General features: G+C 40.9%; 2 protein-coding genes across 2 annotated transcripts; one reads left to right on the forward strand and one right to left on the reverse strand.

The window, feature by feature from the left end:
* The first annotated feature begins 106 nt into the window (after positions 1-106).
* itih6 (inter-alpha-trypsin inhibitor heavy chain family member 6) lies at positions 107-11637 on the forward strand. Its single transcript, XM_031741921.2, has 17 exons — positions 107-254; positions 972-1007; positions 1779-1933; positions 3606-3716; positions 3869-4119; positions 4339-4508; positions 4591-4707; positions 4834-5005; positions 5130-6698; positions 6845-6877; positions 7978-7995; positions 8107-8154; positions 8245-8265; positions 8404-8448; positions 8539-8652; positions 8734-9117; positions 10286-11637. Exons 1-17 carry the CDS (start codon positions 150-152, stop codon positions 10546-10548), a joined length of 3612 nt encoding a protein of 1203 aa, XP_031597781.1. The 5' UTR covers positions 107-149; the 3' UTR covers positions 10549-11637.
* On the reverse strand, positions 11132-19563 carry gdi1 (GDP dissociation inhibitor 1). Its single transcript, XM_031741947.2, has 11 exons — positions 19274-19563; positions 18192-18299; positions 17914-18013; positions 16999-17133; positions 16715-16913; positions 16403-16534; positions 16201-16300; positions 15884-16055; positions 15087-15231; positions 14900-14954; positions 11132-13915 (listed from the first exon to the last, which is right to left on the reverse strand). Exons 1-11 carry the CDS (start codon positions 19316-19318, stop codon positions 13763-13765), a joined length of 1344 nt encoding a protein of 447 aa, XP_031597807.1. The 5' UTR covers positions 19319-19563; the 3' UTR covers positions 11132-13762.
* Positions 19564-20971: the final 1408 nt, after the last annotated feature.

Here is a 20971-nt window from a genome sequence, read left to right on the forward strand (position 1 = left end):
GTTTAGGTGACGCGAGAGAGGGGGTGGACTGCCCACTGCAAAAAGTGTAAAAATCAGGCGTGTGCTCTGCTCTGCTTGCTTCAGTCAGCGTGAGACCACTGGACGATTTCCTTATTTTTCAGCCCCAAGTCTAAATTATTAAGGGCAAAATGTTTTTAAAGGTTCCCTGTGTTCTAGTCTTCTTCACTTTGTACATGCGAGAGGGATTATCAGAGGATTATGACGCAAAAGTCAGCACGAATATTAATTTACAGGTAAGATTTGGGGGTTTTTTATTACACAGTTAATGCTGCTTTCTGAAATATCATCCCTATTGCATTATGACGATATTAATGACGCAGAGCTTTATATTTAATGTTATTAAATGCAAAAACATTAATTTAAATCCAGTAAATCTCAGTCAACTCTTTGCAAAATATTTAAAATTTATCAAAGCTATATTTCCTAAAGTGAAAGTTTGCACAATGGAGGACTATATAATAAGATCACCAAAAACGATCTTATTATATAGTCCTATTTTTATATAACCCGTATAATTAATGTTGCGTAACTTTCTCTTTAGGGGGTTTCCACACTTACAGCTATTTGTTTATGCTAACTTCGCACCAATACACAGGATATTTGGTAATGTATTGACACAGCAATGACTAGTGTATTGAGTTAACATTGGACACCGAACCGTGCAATCCTGGCCTGGGCCTGCATACAGTGAAAGCATTTATTTCCAGTTCCACTTCCCCTCCATTCATGAATGACTTTGATTCAAACTGTTATGACACTCAATCTTGACCCAACCCTCACACAGGAAGATTGTACAGATTAATTCAAAAAGGGGACATTTTGGACAAATTATTGAACCAAGAATCTCTTGTTACACTTACAAAATGTGCCATTTCCTGAATCCACTTAAAATACCAGTGTGGTTTGTTTTTTTGTTTTTTTTTTTACGTGGTGCCTTGTTTCTTTTCCAGAGAGCAAAACGTCAAAGCAAACCAACAAAACCAGCGGTAAGTCTGTGCATTTTTGTATTAGTGCTGAGTATTGGCTGTTCTGTGGCTCTAACAGCTGTGCAGATTTTATTCTGTTCTGTTGGTTGCACAACCTGAACTGCACAAGAAGCTTCACAGTCAGGGGAAACAACCACCACTGCCTCTCAGGATATCTTCAGTAACTCCACTGTGGGATTTTTCCTTCAGGTTACTTCAGTCTGTAGCAGTTCCCTGGTAACATACAGTAATTTTTGGGCAAACCACAGCTTTCCTAAATACCACTGAGGTGGAAGCCTGATGTGGCTGTCTCTGCCCCCTGCCTGTCGCCTTGTCCTGCACTAATGTGGCCAGCATTAACCAGATTGGTCTCAGTAGGCGCCAGCAGTCCCTAAGTAAACAACAGGAGGGCACAGACACCATGCAGTGAACTGCCTAGTGTTGTTTCACTGGCTTGATGCAGGAGAATCAGTGATATAAGAAAAAAGAAACAAAAAGGACAGCACATTGACAATAAGTTCATATGCATGGCTGTCTGTTATAGCTGGATGTTGGTGTCACATCAATGTAAGTGTGGCAACTGGGAAAGATTCAAACAGGTGGCAAAACTGCACTAAACTGTCATTTATTTTTTTATTTCTATTTTTGCAGTCAGTTGATTTGAATGACGTCTTGTATTTTCACAGTAAAACAGGGCTTTGCTCCTATGTGACGAGAATCTCCTGTAAATCCTTCAGTTTGATGCTTTCTTCTCCAACCTTTAAGTTATTCACTTATTTTTTATGTCTCCAGCTGAAGGTGACAGACTACCTTGTTAAGTGTTCAGTGGTGTCCCGCTATGCTGTTACTACAGTTCAGAGTTCAGTGTGGAACCAGCTCCCAATAACTAAGGAGGCTGCCTTTGAGGTGGACCTGCCCTCCTCTGCTTTCATCTCTAACTTCACCATGTAAGTCAGTCGAGTTTTATCAAGTCTGCTACCTATGGTACCATCTCTTTGTCAGTGTTATGTTTGCTTTACTTCTTCTCTACTTGTTTGCTGTTACTTTAAAAGCCTGAAACGGCACCCAATCTGTATCTCACTCTTTTGAATAATTATCTTCTAGTAGTGTTTACTATATATTGATTAAAATATAATAACCCATAGCTACTAAGTCCCACATGTTAATGTGGGCAAGAAAAAAAAAACACTTTTGATTTGCTATATAGTGAGAAGATACGATACAAATAATAGAAAAAAATGCAGTATCAATATAAATATGTAGAGTATCTCACATTTGAGAATAGTGCAATTACGCAAATTGAAATGAACAAAAGTAAGTGTTTTAGTTGGTGGCCTGAATCATAAAGTAAAACTTGAGACAAATTAGTAGAAATTATTACATGTGTAGATCATTTTTGCAGTAGGAAACTAGAATTCTGGTCTGGAGTAAATGCATAATTTTATGACTGAGAGGTTTCAAAACCACTCTCCTTTAAAAATGCTAAATATAAACAAGACAAATAAGTCAACACTGCAGGCCAAACAGCAAGCCCGGAGTTGAATTTGGGAGCGGAAGCAGGTCAGGAGGAGGAGGAACCCGAGGGCAGATGAATGCCAAGCTTTGTAAACCTAAGTCCGAAAGTTAATAGGAGTTTGCCCAGTTCCCCTTTCTCCCCCACACAGTTTACTAAGGCACTTTGCCAGTTCAGATATGCTGCATAGACACACACTTACATCAGCTGTACATGTGTGTGTGTGTGTGTGTGTGTGTGTGTGTGTGTGTGTGTGTGTGTGTGTGTGTGTGTGTGTGTGTGTGTGTGTGTACACAGGAGGATTTCGACTTGAATTTTTTAAGTATGTGTGAGTTTGGAGCTCGCACAGCTTCTTGCATCCATAATTCTTGACATTTCTCTCTCACTCCTTGTCACACACAGACTTGCATGCATTCATAAATGTTTTCACACAGACATTCAGAACTCATAAGACTGCCTGTATGTCACTAAATACCCAGAGGAAAAAAGTTGTGGTATATGTATTGCGTTAGTTCTTTGGCATTTCGGCTTCCAACACTAAGAACTCTATGTGCAGATCACTGACGTACAGCCGTTCCTTCACCCTTCAGCCAGCCACACATATAAATATAAGCACCTCCACTTTCCACTCTGCTCTCTCATGCCATTCTGCTCTGCTTTTCAAACAAGACCCGCTTCAAGGCTGCGGGTTTATTTTAGTTAGCCCTTGATGTTTTTTCCCTTTGGATATATTTGTTCTGTGGACCTGACCTTAATTTAGCACCTTGTCACGTGCCAGCAGTGGTCACGATGCCTAGAAAGTGCACTGTGTGAATTGAATCTCATTTTTGAGCGCTGGTTTTGGTTGGGATTTAGCTGGAAGATCATCAGCTTGTGAGCTCTCTCGCTCCATTATTGTTATTTTTACATGGAAATTACTCTTTTCCACTCTTCCTGTTTATAACCCTCACCTCCTTTTCATGTTGTATGAACTCAATATGTATACAAGTTTGTGTGCCAGCTTTGTAATTTCTGTGGAAATACGATGTGCAAGGTAAAACAAATCATGTTTAACATCCCCGTGTGTGTCACACAGAGAGGTATTTCTTCTTTCCTTTTCCCATCAGCACTTCCAGCGGCAAGGTGTATGTGGCCCAGGTGAAGGAAAGGGCTGCTGCCAGGAAAATCTACGACGCAGCTAAGAAGCAAGGAAAAACAGCAGGACTTGTCGCTACCAAGTCAGTCTTAGGGAAAATTGGAACTTTTTACCACCTTTGATAACTGCAGAATATTATGTTTTGTTTTGGGGGGGTAGTTTTTTCATGTTTGCAGTATCATACTACATTTACAGAAATACAACTTTGCAAATGTTACATTTATGGTTTTGCAGAGAGAGGGAAATTGAGAAGTTTCGTGTTGCAGTGAGTGTGCCATCAGGGGCTAGGATGTCCTTCTTCCTGACGTACGAGGAGCTGTTACAGCGTCGACTCGGCCGCTATGAGCTCACTCTGGGTCTGAGGCCCAGTCAGCTTGTGCAGAACCTCACATTAGATGTCTGTATAAGAGAGAGGACAGGCATCAGTTTTCTCAAGGTCCTTCCTCTTAGGACAAGCCGAGCGGTCACCAACACCCCAGCTCGAGGTAAAATCTGAACGATTAGCCATCAGAATATCTGCATTTGCATTATTTGACTTAACATACTGTCTAGTTTTTGCTGTCTGTAATTTCATACCACACAGGGATGTTATATTCTTAAATGGTTGGTGAGAAAAATGCAAATAAGTCTACTTACTTTGATGGAAATTCTGTAAATTATCTTCTATTGGTTTTGAGTCCAACCTCATGGCTTGTTTCCTACAGCTAATACCGATGCCCCGGCCTCTACTCATGTCGAGCAGAGTCCTGAGTGTGCTCGAGTCCGCTACACTCCAACTCTAGATCAGCAGAAGAGCATTTCTTCCAATGGTCTTAATGCTGATTTCATCATCCAATATGATGTGGATCTAAAAGACCTCATAGGTGATGTTCAGGTCAGCAGCTTTTCATTCCTGACTTTGTCACCGATTGAAGCAAAGGTTGCTTTTAACAATCTCTTTTCTCACTCACTGTCAGGTATTTGATGGCTACTTTGTGCATTACTTTGCACCTAGGGGACTTCCTGTGGTTCCTAAGGATGTTATATTTGTGATTGATGTCAGCAGCTCAATGATAGGCAATAAGATAAAGCAGGTAAAGTGGACAAAGGCTCATTTGGATGGCTAGAGCTGTATTAAGTGTCTTAAGATGAAGAAACTTGCTCAGATATGACAGCAACGTCGGTTTTCTGTAAATAATTCCAGTAATTTCTGTCAGTAGACAAAGCAAGCTATGAGCACCATCCTTGGGGACCTTAGAGAGGGAGACCACTTCAACATCATCACCTTCTCGGACAAGGTTCACACTTGGAAAAAAGGCAAAACGGTGCGGGCAACTCGGCAGAATGTATGGGAAGCCAAAGAGTTTGTGAAGAGGATTATAGCAGAAGGATGTGAGTCCAAAACTGATACTGACTGAACTGCTGCACCGTAGACAATTTGAATCATTGTATCAGCTGATTGTTAAACTTGTGCTTTCAACAGTAATTCTCTCCTTTTTCCACTCCTTTGTATCAGGGACCAATATCAATGCAGCTCTGCTCTCAGCTGCCCAGCTTGTCAATCCTCCATCCTCTGGCCCTTCCAGACGCACCTCATCTCATCGTGTTCCTCTGGTAATTTTCCTCACTGATGGGGAAGCAACCATTGGAGTCACATCTAGTGAGACTATCCTCAGTAATGCCAAGAAGGCTTTGGGCTCGGCCTCTCTGTTTGGCCTTGCCTTTGGAGACGATGCAGACTTCCTGCTTCTCAAACGCCTGGCTCTGGAAAACCGAGGTGTAGCCAGGATGGTGTATGAAGACGCAGATGCAGCCTTGCAGCTCAAGGGCTTCTATGATGAAGTAGCTAGCCCTTTGTTATCAGACATACAGCTGTCTTATCTGGATGATCAAGCATTTGATGTCACCCGCTCCCTTTTTCCAAACTACTTCCAAGGATCTGAGTTGGTTGTGACTGGGAGAGTTAAGACGGGGGTCAAAGATTTAAAGGTGCTAGTCTCAGCTATAGATTCAAAGCAGCAAATGAAGCTGGAGAACGACGTGTTCATTTCCCAAGAAAATGGGACTACAGATTCACTAGAATGTTCGGGAGATTTAGAAGGGATATCCAGCTTTGTTCATCGCCTCTGGGCATATTTCACTATCAAAGAGTTTCTACTGGCTAAACTGAATTCTACTGATCCTGCAACTCAAAAGTTGCTAACAGATAAAGCAACCAACCTCTCCCTCAAATATAACTTTGTTACACCAGTCACTTCTTTAGTTGTAGTTAAGCCAGATGAAGATGAAGCAACTCAAAGTCCAACCACTCCAGAACCCACCACAGCTGCCACTATAACCACAACAGCAACAACTACAGCTACAACCAAAACGTCAGGTGCTGGTGTAGCAAAAAAGGCCGGCTCACCACCTAACCCTAAGCATAAGAAGTTAAATCCAGGCCTGCCTAAGTCACCTCCAAATACCCTAAAACCCCCCAAAACATCAGTGGTTACATCATCCAAAAAAGCAGCTACAACCTCAAGTCCGAGCTCTATGAAAACAGCCCCTGCACCATTCTCTGCTAAAAAGCTCACTCCTTCCCATAATGACCTGAAAACGTCTCCTCCTTCTCCTCCAGCTGGAAAGATACCCACTTCTCTGCTTAAAATTCTAAAAACAGCACCACCTCCTGCACCTGGAAAGGTCTCCACCCCCCTGCCCAATGCCAAGAAAACAAATACTCCCACAACCACCCCTATGCTGACATTCACCACCAGTATCTCACTGCCACTCAGTTCAGTCAGAACTAACCCTGCCCCCCTACCCAGTACAGCACGGACAGCTCTCCCTCCTGCCAAAGTGACTCTAAGAGCAGAGAACAGCACCTCGTATGCTCACCTGCCCGAAAGCACTCCTTCCCTCACTCAGTTGTCATCGACACTAACCTCTCCCACTCCAGCCCCAGCTCCAGCAGTGGCAAACAACAACACAAACTCAAATGTTGACACAGACCTGAGGATTGCCACCCTAGTGTCAGCTACCTTTGCTCCCATGCCTGGTGTAACAGATGGAGAACAACTGTGGGAGGCAGCTCAGCTTCTAGGTAGGTTACACCTCATCTCATCTGTTGTGTGCTGAGCCTGATTCGCAATCAAAGTCTTTTTTGCAACCTGGGAGTTATAAGGTGGATGTTGAGGAGTAGGCTGTTTGTTTATCATTTATTGAACTGTTTTGTTGTCTCTCCACTAGATGTCTCTTCTTCCATTCAAATTCAAAGACGAGGTAAAACTGGATTTCCTCTCTATAATAACAAACGCTTTGTTAGTCAAAGCGTTATTTGTATATATTTGTATAGATTTGTACCTGTTTATACTGGAGCTAGTAGTAATAGTTATATCATATACTAGAATATAATTTACTTAAAGGGGACCTACTGTAGTGCTCTGTACTTTTATTCTTGGATTCTAGAGTAGGTTATCTTAATTCTAAATTTAGAATAATTCCTGTTCATCTTATACTGAACCTTGACACAGCCCTTTAATTTATCTGCTATATGAAATCAGTTAATAAACCCTTTGATTAAAGGCAAAAAACCCTTGACTGGTAGCACCTCGCAAACAGAAGGCTTCACTGCAAGTGGGCAGGACTAAAAAGTTAGGACACACTCGAGATTATGGACAAGTTTAATAAAAAACTATGATGCACAAAATGAAACTCTTGTATATAGTGAACATACTGTAGTGGTCAGATATGCTAAATGCTGACATCCTGATCACTCTTTGGGTATCTTTATTTGATAGCAGGACCAATTTCCTGGTTCAGTATGGCAAAGGAAGCTCAGCTACCTGCAGGTCACTGAAGAACTCAGCTGATGTTGTTGTGTTGTTGTAAATTTTTCCTGTATTATAGAAAGCAGGAAATTTTGAAAAATAAGGAAATGCTGCACTTTGACCGAGTTCATCCAAAGACAAAGAAAGAGGGATGGACAAATAGGATAAAAAAATAGAAAGTGATAATGGAGCATAATAGTTCCCCTTCATAAAATTGTCTCTGGAAATTAAAGCATCTGACAACATTGGAGGGGAAATTATTCTCTGGTGGAAATGTTTGCTTTAAAGAATTAAAGAAATGCTTTATTTTCAGTGTTGAAGCAAAAACAACATAGGATGTTGTATTATATATATTTTAAAATGATAAATTTGCATTTTAAAATACTGTACCTATAGCGGTCAGATAAATGCACCTGAAAATCATTCTTAAACACAGTTCTTAGATTCAGTAACATTATCTAGCTGTTAAAATACACCATGACAACTTGTTATATGCAGCACAGGAGAAGAATATAAATCAGTAATCATTTGCATCTCTTTTCTATTAAATAGATATTGACCTGGTGAAAGGTAAGCATCATGATTAAATCATTGTATTCTGTTATTTCTAAAATCAACTCCTTTGGTGAGCAGTACAGTGTGAAGTGAATCTACTTTTCATACATTGTTTCCATTTCTCAGATTATGATGCAACCTATGAATATGATTACGATGAAGATCAAGATAACTGTAAGTTTTCAATGTGTATTGGAAGCAATACTCTACTCTCACCTACAACCTGAAATGTTTCTTTACAATATGTGTCTGACTTATTTTCAGGGTATATTACTGACACATTTGGTGAGTATTTTGAGAATGCAAAAGCTGCATATAAGGTCATTAATTGCAAAGATGCTGCTTGCAATACAGTCCTGTCATTGGTTTCAGTGCTTGGGAGTGAGGAGGATTGTCCTTTAGCTGAATGTCTTATGTTTTTAGAGCCTCAACCCAAAATGGGAGCCATCAGGGGATTCTCCTCATCAGGTTGAATCAACATTTTATTTATTTTCTCTTTAGTATGCCCTTAAAGTAATTTCAGTAGTTAATGTTTATCCTAAATATTATCTTTTGCAGTTGATGGAGATCCTCATTTTGTGGTCCAACTAGCAAAGCTTCACCAGAACCTGTGTTTCACAGTAGATGGCAGGGCTAATGATGTCCTCAGACTGCTGGAAGACCCAGAGAGAAGTATGCAGAGCAATAAGATCTATAGTCTGACATTGTCATTTTGGTGTTTAAACATCTACATATGTCTCCTTTCTCTTCAAGATATCATTGTAGATGGCCACCTAATGGGGGCTCCCTCCAAAGATGGTGCTGAAGACCGTTTGCGAAACTACTTTGACCAGCTCACAATCTCCGCGGTCACGGGCAACTCTGGTGACATCATGATTACACTCACGCTGGACGCTGTAGTCGTGGAAGGTGAAGGGCGGGATACGCTTCCCATCAATCAGCAGGGATCAGTGACGAGGCAAGGCGTGACTGTCACTGTGGACAACCACCAGAGCTGCTGGATCGAGCTGGCAGAGGGCGTGCAGTTCCTGGTCCTGTTCCATCATTATAAACATCCAAGCTACCTGCAGTCGGCTCACCTGGGTTTTTACATCACAGATGGGCGAGGGCTTTCTGACTCCACCCAAGGCCTTCTGGGTGCGTACACTAAAGCTTCCACTGAAAATGAATATGTTGTTTTGTTTTGGTACATATGGCATAAAACACTTAAAATACTTAATTGCAGATAAAAGCTCCCGCTTATAAAACCATTTTAAATACGACACTGTTAGCTATTGTGTCCAGTGGTTTAAAAAACAGCTGGCCACAACATTAAATTTTCATTTCTTGATATCTGTGATATCAGTTATAGAAAGAGAGTTGTTTGTACTCAGTCTTATGAGCTTAAAAAAGAAGACGACTGGACTTCTTTAGTTTTCTGGAAGATGTTTCATCTCATCCAAGAGTTCCCTTGAATGTAATAAAAACAAATAGCAAATAAACAAAAATATTCAGGATCAATATCTCTTTCTTAATCTGATTACTAGAAAAAAACCTGCAAACCTCACTGTCAACGGTTTAATGTACACTCTTTCTCATTTCTACCATTGCCAACCTAAACCTCAGCTAAGGGATGCTACAAATGTTTAAATCCCATCGCAACCGTAAGTGTCAGCGGAGGTTCTCAGTCATCCAGGTTAAGGTAGTCTAAGGAGCTAATGTGATTTTGGGTTAGTATGTCTCTTTGCTTAATCATAGACTTCATACAAAAAATGTATGTAGCCACCATTAGCATTACTTTGAAGCCTCTTGTTGACCATTTTTACTATTTTATTTGACTATTTTACAATTCAAAGCATTTCATCATCATAGTTTTTTGAAGTATGTTGTATCATTAATAATGTAGTGGACCTGACAGTGAAAATGGAGGCTGCTGCATATTCATACAGTAGTGACTTGTCAACCACAAAGTAGGCCAACTCTAGTACTTGATGTGATGAAGACTGTTTTGTAATATGCCAAACAAGCATTATGTAAACAATCTCTTGTACACATGGATTTTAGAATTTTTAACAAAAGAATGTACCACACTACAGGAGGCCTTACTTTTTAGACTCAAAGACACTTTCCATCTTTTATGTACAGTCTATGATCTTAGTGTTAAATCTAAGTGATAAATAGAGCAATCAAACGTGCTTATTTACTGAAGCCATATATCAATCAAGTGTCAAAAAATAATAATCGGATACCATAAATTTATAGATGAATACAGGAAGCAAGTTTAAGTTGTTACTTCTCATCATTTCTGTCCTTTATCCATCTGCAGGCCAGTTTCAGCACGCTGACATTAATATAACAGTGGTGAAAGACCACGTGGATGAAGGTCTTCATCGAGTTAGGAAGGAAGAAATTCTGGCCAGAGGGATCCTGAGGTGGGGATCAGAGCAAATGCCAGTTACCCTGCAAGACAAGACGCTGAAGGACTCGGTGCAAAAACGCCACCGAGGCAGCTGCTGGGTGGTGCCCAAGACAGAGATAGAGAGACTACTGGGTCATTCGTATGAGAGCTACGTGGTGAATCATGTGTAATTCTAGCCGTGTCATTTCCACCATGTTGTCTGTTTGCTGCACAGCTCAAGTCACAGCAGGCAATGTGGATAGGTTATCACAAAAGGATGAACCAAAGCTGGGATCCAACTGGGTTAGTTGCCTGAATGGCATTCTGGAAGGGTGGGACAGACTACAGACTGCGAAGAAAAGTTTCCTATAAAGAAGTAAATACAGCAAAGGATTGAATGGTGCCCCTGTTCCATCTCCACCATTGAATTTGAACCTGATTCAAGCTTCATGCTTCGTATCTATGACAGAGACGCAATGTACTCCTGGTCGCATGGCAACTACAAAATATCCAATGGTTGCTGCAGCAGTTTGCGCATGCTCCAAAATGTCTTGCAAAACAACCCTGTTTACAAGTTGTTTATCAGATTATTCTTATATTTTATGATTGAGTTTTTGATAGTCAAAAGCTCTCTTTCAGAATTACTTGTAATCATAGTGTAATTCAATAAGTTGTATTTTTAGTACAAGTGTATATAAAACATTAATGTATGTATGTATGTATAGATAAACTTCCCATGTCAGCATTGCATCTTCAATAAGCAACACAAATCAGTCTTTTCCAGGTTTGCCATGTGCTTTTTATTTTTCTATCATTTCATTCATAGTTTAATTCATTTTATTTGTTACACAAGACATTAGGCATTGTTCACATACTAGTGATCAAACAAGGACAGTAAGTTTTCTACTACTCAGTCTATTTCTTTTGTCAATTTCAAGGGATATTTGTCAATAGTGGTTTTCAAAGGCCATACTAAACAGTACAACCACACGAGGCATTTGTTTTCAATAAATAAAAAAAGAGGATAGTATCTGATGCTGAGGAAGGGTGGGTGGGGGGCTTCAGATATATCTATGTTCAAGGAGTAAACAGTATTCCAGTTATTACCAGATAATGTGTTTCCAGGATGAAGAGCACACACAATGTTGAATGACGCACAGTGTGAACACACAGCTGTATCGATTTTGACTCCCGATCTATGACTGACTGCTGCTGTTGTCCCTCCATCAAAACCTGTTTCTTAGGAATGCTAATAATCATTAAATCATGATGCAACACTGGAATGATCACTAAATTAGGTAAACATAACACATGACACAGCAAATAAACAAACAAAAGATATCGGTGTGCATAACGTTTCAAATCCATTTTATCATCAGAACGTAAACTATTAGCATAGCATATTCAGCATTTGACGTAAACCCTTCCACGATACGTCAGCGAAATTCAAATAAATAGAGCTCAAAGATAAGACACGTCAACACCCCAGACGCGATAACTGTCAAGGGGTTGGTCGCGGTGGATAAAGTGAAATGGAACCGCTTCAGTTTTCAGTAAAGTTAAATGGATCGTGTTTGTTTTGCTCCATAACGAGCCAAGCCACAGATCAATCTGACTGTGAGTGTGCACTGCAGAGATATGAGGAACTGTCTCAGGTGTACAATAACACCTGTGACTTGGTAGGAAGCACCATCCTCTCTATAGTGTTTAGCCAGCTCTGCAGAGCAACTACACCACCAAACTTTTAATGTCAGCAAGCTTTGCCAATAACAGAATCACCAGTTTTGGCACAAGACTGGCCTCCCACTACATGTTAGTAAAAACAAAGCAGTCAATGTTTTGAATGGGTCCAAACATTTGAATTGGACCCAAAATTAAGGCTACAACCAAATAAAAGCATCTTGGTTCACTCTCATGGGGCGGCACTTGGAACTGTGGTTTCATACTTATGCTATGCTACAGTCTTTTGAAAATTTCTTGCTTTTCCTTCTATGTCACACTACAGTTTTTTTCAGAGGATTTAATCCCAAGGGTAATGACTTATCTCAATGACAAACACAAGGGTTGAAACAACCAAGACACAATCTGGTGCTTCCACTGAGAGCCGAAATTTCAGTCTTCAATCTCTTCCCCCGCAAGTGAAACTTCGCCAAAACAACAATCTCCTCACATACATTCTTATCCTCACGGCACATTTCCTTGCATCCCGACATGTTCTTCACCATTTCAAAACCTTCCAGAGTTCTTTACAGAAACCCTCACCTAACACAAGACAAATCCTCACCATGCCTTTTTGCCCCGACATTCCCTTTTTTTTGTAAATGTTCAACTTGAAGACCACGGTTTCATCCTCTGCTCTGTAAACTTCATAACTTCAGCCAGTGAAATGTGCACCAAGCATATAGAAATAAAACTCTTCAATAATTTAAAATGTTAGAAAGTAAACTATTCAAATTCAAAATTGACATCACACAACAGAGATAAACAAAGAAACTTTTTTTGTGTGTTTTTCTTTTTCAGGAGGGAGGGGTTGACAGTTAATAGCCACTGGTTAGCTTGCCTGCTAGCACAGGAAACACAACAGCATTGCAAAGTGAGCACTATCAGCTGACAGAACAGCCCATTTATATGTAACTTTTCATCACATTTTTTTGTTTTGTTTTTTTCTGTTTTTGCCCAACCAACAGATTTTGCCAAAAGGAGCGGCATCTATTGAAGAAACACAGGTAAAAGACCAAGTAAGAGAAAAGTGAAAGCAGGGTTGACAGGAGTGATGCGTGGAATGGTCCAGCCTTCATACCGCAGTGTCATTTGAATCTATGTACAATACTACTGTGTGTAAAAGACGCATGCACTTCCACTGGAGGTGACCCTTCCAGAGGATTCTACACTAAGCCGTTACACATCTCTCATGTCAGAGCTATCTGTTGAGACCTCTCGGTGCCACCAACCTTCCATCGGCCCAACCTCTGATATGAGGAGAAAGATGTTAGAGGAGGAATGAAATGCTCTGGAAATTCACCTCTAATGATAATAGTTAAGACATGATTATACTGTAAATTCTACAATGGAATGAAAAACCATATCAACCCTGCTTTTCAGTGACAGAGAAAGGGAATGTGAGCATTTGAAAAGCGTGTATGTGTGTGTCTGTGAGCATTTATGTGTCTGAATGCGTGCCGAGAGAGGGCGAGAGAGAGCGACGCGAGGAGGTGGAGGCAAACGGCTGAAGACAGGCTCAGAAGCTCAGACGCGCACCCTCTGCACCACTCTCACATTTTACCCTTTGTTTTTAAAGCACTGTTTAGGCAGCCCCAGCCCTCTACCAAAAGCCCCGTTGCCTCCACTTTTGCATCCACCTCCTTTCCCAGCCATGCCCTCTCTCAGAAGCCCCCCCTCTCTAGCTCACTGCTCATCCTCCCCAAACACATCGTTCTGTTTGCGTTTCATGTTCTCAAAGTCAAAGTCGCTCCCGGTCATGCGTTTGTAGATGTCCTTGATGTCGTTGCAAGTGGTCTCGAAATGAGTGGTGGCATCGTAGGACCTTGATGCGAAGATCTGAGGAAAAAGTTAAATAACAAGACTTAGAATTTACAGCAGTGCTAGCAGGTCTGTGGGGCAACGGTGCTCATTTCCACCTTCACATTTTTATTCAAAAATCCACAAAAGTAGCTTTGCATGATCCTTACTCTCAGACCAGGCCTCTGTGCACCTGCTCAGTTCATCTGTCTGAAACAAGCAGATCTATCTCCCATCTCCTAACAAATCTTTGTAAATGACTGAAAACAGAGGGTTTAAACACAACACAGCTCTGTGTCTGATATGAACATATTAGGGATATCCACTCACAGTGACATCATACAGAGGCAAGAGTTAAAAAAACTGAATCTGATTGTTTAGAGCAGTCTGATACTTGCAGCTAAAATTTCAAGCTGGCACCTAAACGTGCACACACAAGCTGGCTTCAAAAGTGAGTCAATCCCCACAGCCTCCTATGCTACCATTTTAGAGCAGGAACAAATGTGGGCTTTATTTAAGGTCTTTTGGGCTATTTTTTAAAACAATTAACTTTCAAATATCTTGCATTTAACAGTATTAATAGCTCTATGCATTTGGTGAGTGAATTCTACCATTCTGTATGGAACTTAGCACTAAATAGCGGGTGTCTGCATCTATTTTATGTGCTCATACAGTTTATGGGTGCCTCTTGCTAACCAAACTTGTTAACTTGAAAGCAATGCAAACTCTCATCCATTTCTGGGTCCAAAATAACCAAGCAGGCCAGCTGATGCGCATAAAATTGAGGCTTCCAAAAAGGAGATCACAATCCAACGAGTGACATCATTAGATCATCACTACAACCATCTTCTATGCACAGTCTACGATAGAATGATAATTACCTATCTAGTACAACATTTCTTTGCAACAAAGTGGTCAACTGACCCTTCAACGCAGCCGTATTAGTTGTGACAGCGTATTAATTTGTTATCTTGTAAAATACAATATTTTTTCTGGATGTTGACCTTGGAAGAAGTGTCTCACCTGGCTCTCAGTACCGTCATCTGTGGGCTCATAAAGGTCGCTAATAGCCACAAACCTGTGGAAGAAAAAACGTGATTTATCCCAGTTATATGTACATGCATCATATTATGAGCATTTTTTTCCCCTGTGTGTAAAACTATAAACATGCATGAATTTGAATAAGCAAGAAGTAAAATGTGGGACTGACTTTTGGTCGATGGGCTCCAGCAGCTCCAGAGCTGGCTCAATTTCATTCTCAGGTTCACTGGTTTCCACTGTGGTGCTGACAATAGCGATGTACTTCCCCTGGGCTGCCACATTGTGAGCGTAGGAGATCATGCAAACATAGATGTCTAGAGAACAGACAAAGGAGTTAACAGGAAGAGATGGTTAAATCAAGAGTTAACTTAAAGCTGGATTAATTGACGTTTTTGTCCACTTGGAGGCAGCAGGAACGAGCTGTATACACACTGACACGTTAGCTTCCCAGTTGAGTAAACAGTTGCCTGTTTATATAAGCATTCATCTGGAGTCATGTTTCTAGCCACCTGCTATGTGTCTAATATCTCATTTCCTTTAGCTTTGCTTTTGTTTCCATAACTTTTTAACAAAACAAATGTCAGGGTTGCTCCAGTATATGCACCAGTTACTTTTTAAAATTGTCTTTCTTCTTCTCCTTGTCAAGCAAGTTATGCATAGTGATTATTTTTCCTTCAGTCTTTTACTTTTTCCAACTTTACTGTTTAAATCAGGTGAATAACGGTGATAGTAAATCAAAAGAGCACAACTGAAACAATTAGCAGAAAGGTGCTAAAAGGCACCGTGGAGCTGAGGGCAGCTGCAGATCTCATCACTGCTAGTTTGTCACCATTTAACATGCAGTCTGATAATTATTGATTAGGGATGTTAAAAAATAAGCTAAATTTAGTTTGTAGTGGACTAGATTTGCAGCATTTCTTTGAAGACTAAAAAGCAGAAATATTGAATATAGAAAATATTGCTCACCCGAGTTGCGATTAACCTGATTCTGAGGAATGATGATCTGACAGGAGTTGGCATCATTAGTGTTTTTGATGGGATGGCTGAGGATGCAGATCACACGGATCACCTGACCCGCTTTACGGACACGGTCTGGGATGTAACTAGGGTCGCAAATGAGCTGCTTACAACGAGCCACCTGCAGTGGGAATGAGACAGTAATGATGTGAGTCTGCTGGATAAGTATATTTGGCTGAATAAACCTTAGGCATAACCACTTTAAAATTTGGAATGATACTGTCTAACTTGCGTAGCTGTGGACAATAAAGCAGAATCTGCTTTACCTCGCCCTCAGACTTTACTCCAATCACTTTTCCACCTTCCATCACAATCTCATCCACAGGTTTGTTCAGCATGTAGGTTCCTCCATAGATTGCACTCAACCTAAGATTACAAACGAGTATGATTCGTTAACTCGAGGAGTGGTTTTGATAGTTATGATAGACTCCATCATAAATATCATAAGTTTAATTTAAGTTAAAATACCTGGCAAAGCCCTGTGGCAGTTCTCCCAGACCATAGAGGGGATAGAGATAAGGGCTCTTGCCATACCGTGCCAGTGATTCACTGTAGAGTTTGATACGGTTGATCGTCTCCAAACAAGGAACATCAAGATAGCTGAAGTGGAGCAAAAACAATGTGAGAACTCCATTAATATCTGTTTAAGCACATAATAACAATAAACCCTTGGTATTCCCTGATAAGAACATCTGTGACTCAAATTTGAAAGCATGCAACTGTGACATTAAGCAGAATTAAACCAATTAAACGGCTGATAATGGGTGATGTTGTTCTTACTCATCTGTCCTGTAGAGGGCCAGGGCGTGGCCAGTGAAGTCAATGACATCCTGACCGAGGTCAAACTTCTTGTAAACATCCCTCATCGTTGTGGTTTTGGGGTCCACGCCCTCGAAGGTCTTGGGGTCATTTTCATCAAAATTGGCCACAAAGACTAAAAACTTTCGAAACCTCCTCTTCTCAAACATTCCCATCAGATCTGTGTATTCAAACCGAGGTTTCAGCATTCTACTGTTGACGTCATTGCGTGCAAAACGTGATGAGACAACGTTCAGGTGACTTACTTGAAGCTAGTGCCTCAGTCTCAGTTGATGGCACCTTGTAGATCTTTCCTCCTTTGTAGACAAAGCTGCCTTCCACTACTTTAAAGTCCAGATACCGTGTCACTTCTGTGTATAGCAGCATCTTTACAAGCTGACCTGCAATCAGGGAGGCAAACACACGCAACATCTTACAGGGGATTTACGGTTCTGTGTTAAATCCACACTACATATACAACAAAACCACAAATCCCTTGAAAGCCTACGATGTAACATGCTGTAACATGCTGTAACATGACGTGCACCTCCCTGGAAATATAAGTATGTTGCGTTAACACATCCCACAACTATTGTATTTGGCCCGTTTAGTCTGGTCGATTCCTCCTATGCATTTCCAGCTACTTTTTTACCCTAGTTTTTGAATGGATCACTAAGAGGACAACAACCACCGCCTCAATGTAAGAACTCAGAAATGTCATCAGATTCCTGGTGGGGGATTTTGAAAACTACTAGAATAAATATGAGGAAATGTACAAAGAAGTGGAAAAACTTTATGGACAAATATGTTGGCCTCTGAAAAAATATTGATTGGAACAAAGATTAAAGGCCAGGAGGGAAAAAAGTCCCAGCATTTTATTTGTTCCTGTCACGAATGGCACTGCTTATAAAACACCAGGACATGGTAAAACACCACCCACAAGCATTAATGCTGGCAAAGGTGTTGGCCACTTAAATAGGTTACATTGCAGGGTCTCCAGAGTCACCTAAACAAGCAGTTAGTGTGTGACCAACCTTGAAGAATTAAAGCATTCTGCAGTTACAGTATTAAGCTCCAGAATTACCCTCTTGAATAGTCTGAAAAGCCCTTTGGCTCTTGTGTACTTATCACGTGCTAACTTTTATGGCATTTCTTTATATAATTAGTAATAGGATCCTAACCGTTGGCCATGAGAAACTTGGGTATGAGGTCAACGTTCCAGTCACGTCCTCTGCCCATTGACTCAGGTGGGGTATCTGGCAGACTGAAGCGCTTGTACAGCTGTGGAAAAGGACAGGAAAGCCTGTGAGGCCCATCGAATCCGAGGCTTTACAGAGGATAAAGCAGTTAGCAAATGAAGACAGTAAAAGGGTGACAGATGGGACTGGAAGTAAAATGAGATATACTGAGAAACATTAAAAGTTTATTGATTGGTTTTATAGATCCCAGAAGTCCTTACCTCCTCCAGGGGTGTAATGGAAGAGCTCTCCCCACCGTAGTAGGGGTTTCGGTCCATGTGCAGAACCTTCTTGCCATTCACGGACATGATCCCGGACAGAATGCATTCCTGCACGAAAGCGGATTTATTTATCCAACACATCAATTACATCAATAACTCTTAGGTATAAAACAGCCCTATAATAAATCCTTCTCTTGTCAAGGCTCCAGTGTTTTAGAGATGTGTTGAATCATTCATTGAGGGGTGTAGTTTAAGTTGTCAAGATGAGAAATGTTTCTATTATTTGGTCTAGACCTTTTTACAGCATATCATTAGTGATAAGCACGCTGCTTAGTTTAGACACTGAATGTAAATGGAAGTAAGGAGGTTCTGACAGAAGGATGCGGGGGACAGTGGAAAAGATGTGCGCATGCGTGATTGTATCGTCTTAACAACGTAGCTACGATAATAATAATAATAACAACAATAATAGTAATAATGTTATTAAAAATGTATTACATAGAAAAGAAAAATCCTGTGGATATGCATCGTCGTATTTGATTCCATTTATAAAACTACCAGAATATCGGCTTCCGTGTATGCAAAGAGCTGGGAGAAAAGCACAGAAAGCGCATTTCTGCCGCAGAGGGTGTGATGAGTGAAAGGAAAGTGCGGCGATAGTGGCAGCAGTGAAAAGCTCTGTCATTTAATAAACCGGAGCTCAGGCCTGCGCCAACCTCAGGATGGAGGCCTGCCTATGCAAAGAGGACCATGACACACTGTGGGGTTACGCCTAAAAGATGCTGCTGGGTGTAACACAACACTGAGCCGGCTGTGACTCTGGGAAAGCAAACAACTCCCGGTCGAGCAACTGTTTGCTTCTTGTCGTGTACAAGCAGATCAGCTGGTGCGGTTTATTTCCAAAGCGCATCTCTTATGATAAATTTCTAATGTGACACGCACGCCGGGATGCAAGGGGCTTTCACTCCTTGGCTAGGATAGAGGATAGCGGGCCTCTGGTCTGGCTAAAACCATCATTTGGGAAGCTGACACAATCAATTCGGTGTGTTTCTGTGCAAACAAAACAAAGCTTGACTACTCACTGTGAGTCCGGTGCCCAAAACGATCACATCATATTCCTCATCCATGTTGTCTCACCGCCTCTCCCGTCTCGCCCTCTTTTTGCCTTGAGAAATGAAGGGTATTGGAAGCAAATAAAACCGGTGAGTCCACAAACCGGGTAACTGTCTCTTACTGTCTCTGCACAGGTGCTTTAAATTGCTCTTCAAAGTTAAATATTATTTATTAATCATTGGGTATAAATGACCAATGGAATACACAGTCCACACTGTCACCGGCGAGGACGACCAAAGATGGCCCTGATCGTGGAGCAGTCTAGAACAATGTCACTGCGCGTCGGTAAATAGTGCGCATCCTCCTTCCCTATTTCCCATCCTGCCACACAATGGACTCAAGCTGCAAAGCGGGAGACGCCGCTTTGAGCCGGCTTTGGCGATAGTTTATTGTGCACACGGGGTGTGCTGTTGTGGAGTTTGGCTTTTGTTTTTGGCCATTTTGAAACCACGGTGTGTGTGTTCTCTAATTTCTTATTCTATCTTTCCTTCCCAGTTGTAGGCGCAGCGTTGCGTGGATGAAGGCAGAGATATCCTTCCGCTGCCACAGCTGTGTGGATGGGAGTTGCTTTCACTGACTGAGCGCACGCACTCAGGCCCTTACAGCAGGGGTGTTTCCAGGCTTTTCTTTTTCCTTTTTTTTAACGGGGTGGTACAGGGGGTGTAGGGTGGGGGACCAGGGGTAAGGCAGGGGATCGTAATGTTTGATCGGATTTAAATATTATTAAAGAAAAGTGTCTTTTCTGCAGCCCTGTCTCCTAATAAAAACGGTGTTACACGAAAAGTAGTGCTGCAAAAGATTTGGATAACCTTTCTGCAAAGTGGCTAAACAAGCATTTAGGCCCCTTTTTAAGTAAATGTCACATTCCTATTTAAGTAGTCTGTTTTGGCTGTGAAATGCTACCTACAGTCCCAAGTAGCTAAAGTAAAAGTATTTGTTGTACAGAGTTAATTATGCAGTCATGATCACTGAATGATTCATATATTATCCTTTTTACATTACAGTGATGTTGAAGTTTATCTATGCCTTACATATGATAATATCATATAGGAGTTCAGTAGAAGGATGTTAGCATAATTATGCTTTTTGGGACAGGTAAAATGCTAAGTAACTACAGCATTACCATAACTGTTATTGGGCTACTGTTTATTTAATTATTAGTAATTATTAATCTCTGGCTGTCTTCCACAATGAATCTTTTATCCTGGCTTTCTCCCATCACCCCAACCCACTGCAGCACACGGCTGCCCCTCTCTGAGCCTGGTTCTGTTGGAGATTTCTTCCTGTTTAAAGGGAGTTTTTCCTTCCCATTGGCACCAAGCGTTTGCTAACAGGTGGTTGTTTGATTGTTGTTGTTTTTGTTTTTTGAGGAGTGGCTTTTCAATTAAAGAAATGTTTATACTGATTTATTTATCTATTTATAATTTACTTAATTACTTATTTGTAATTGTTAGGACATGAAACAAAGAGGGAATTAAACAATTTAACTCTTAAATGCTTAAGAGTTTCTTAGACAATTAGGCTACGCCCTAAGTGAAAGTGAAAAAAAGAAAATATGGATATAAATGAAGTGATAATGGAAGACTCTTTGTTTAAACGCACACACACACGCACACCATACTTTAAAGAATCAATTGTTCTGCTAAGCAATGTGCTGATGGGCAGCT

This window comes from Oreochromis aureus, linkage group 20 (assembly GCF_013358895.1).
Source record: "Oreochromis aureus strain Israel breed Guangdong linkage group 20, ZZ_aureus, whole genome shotgun sequence".
Classification (NCBI taxonomy): domain Eukaryota; kingdom Metazoa; phylum Chordata; class Actinopteri; order Cichliformes; family Cichlidae; genus Oreochromis; species Oreochromis aureus.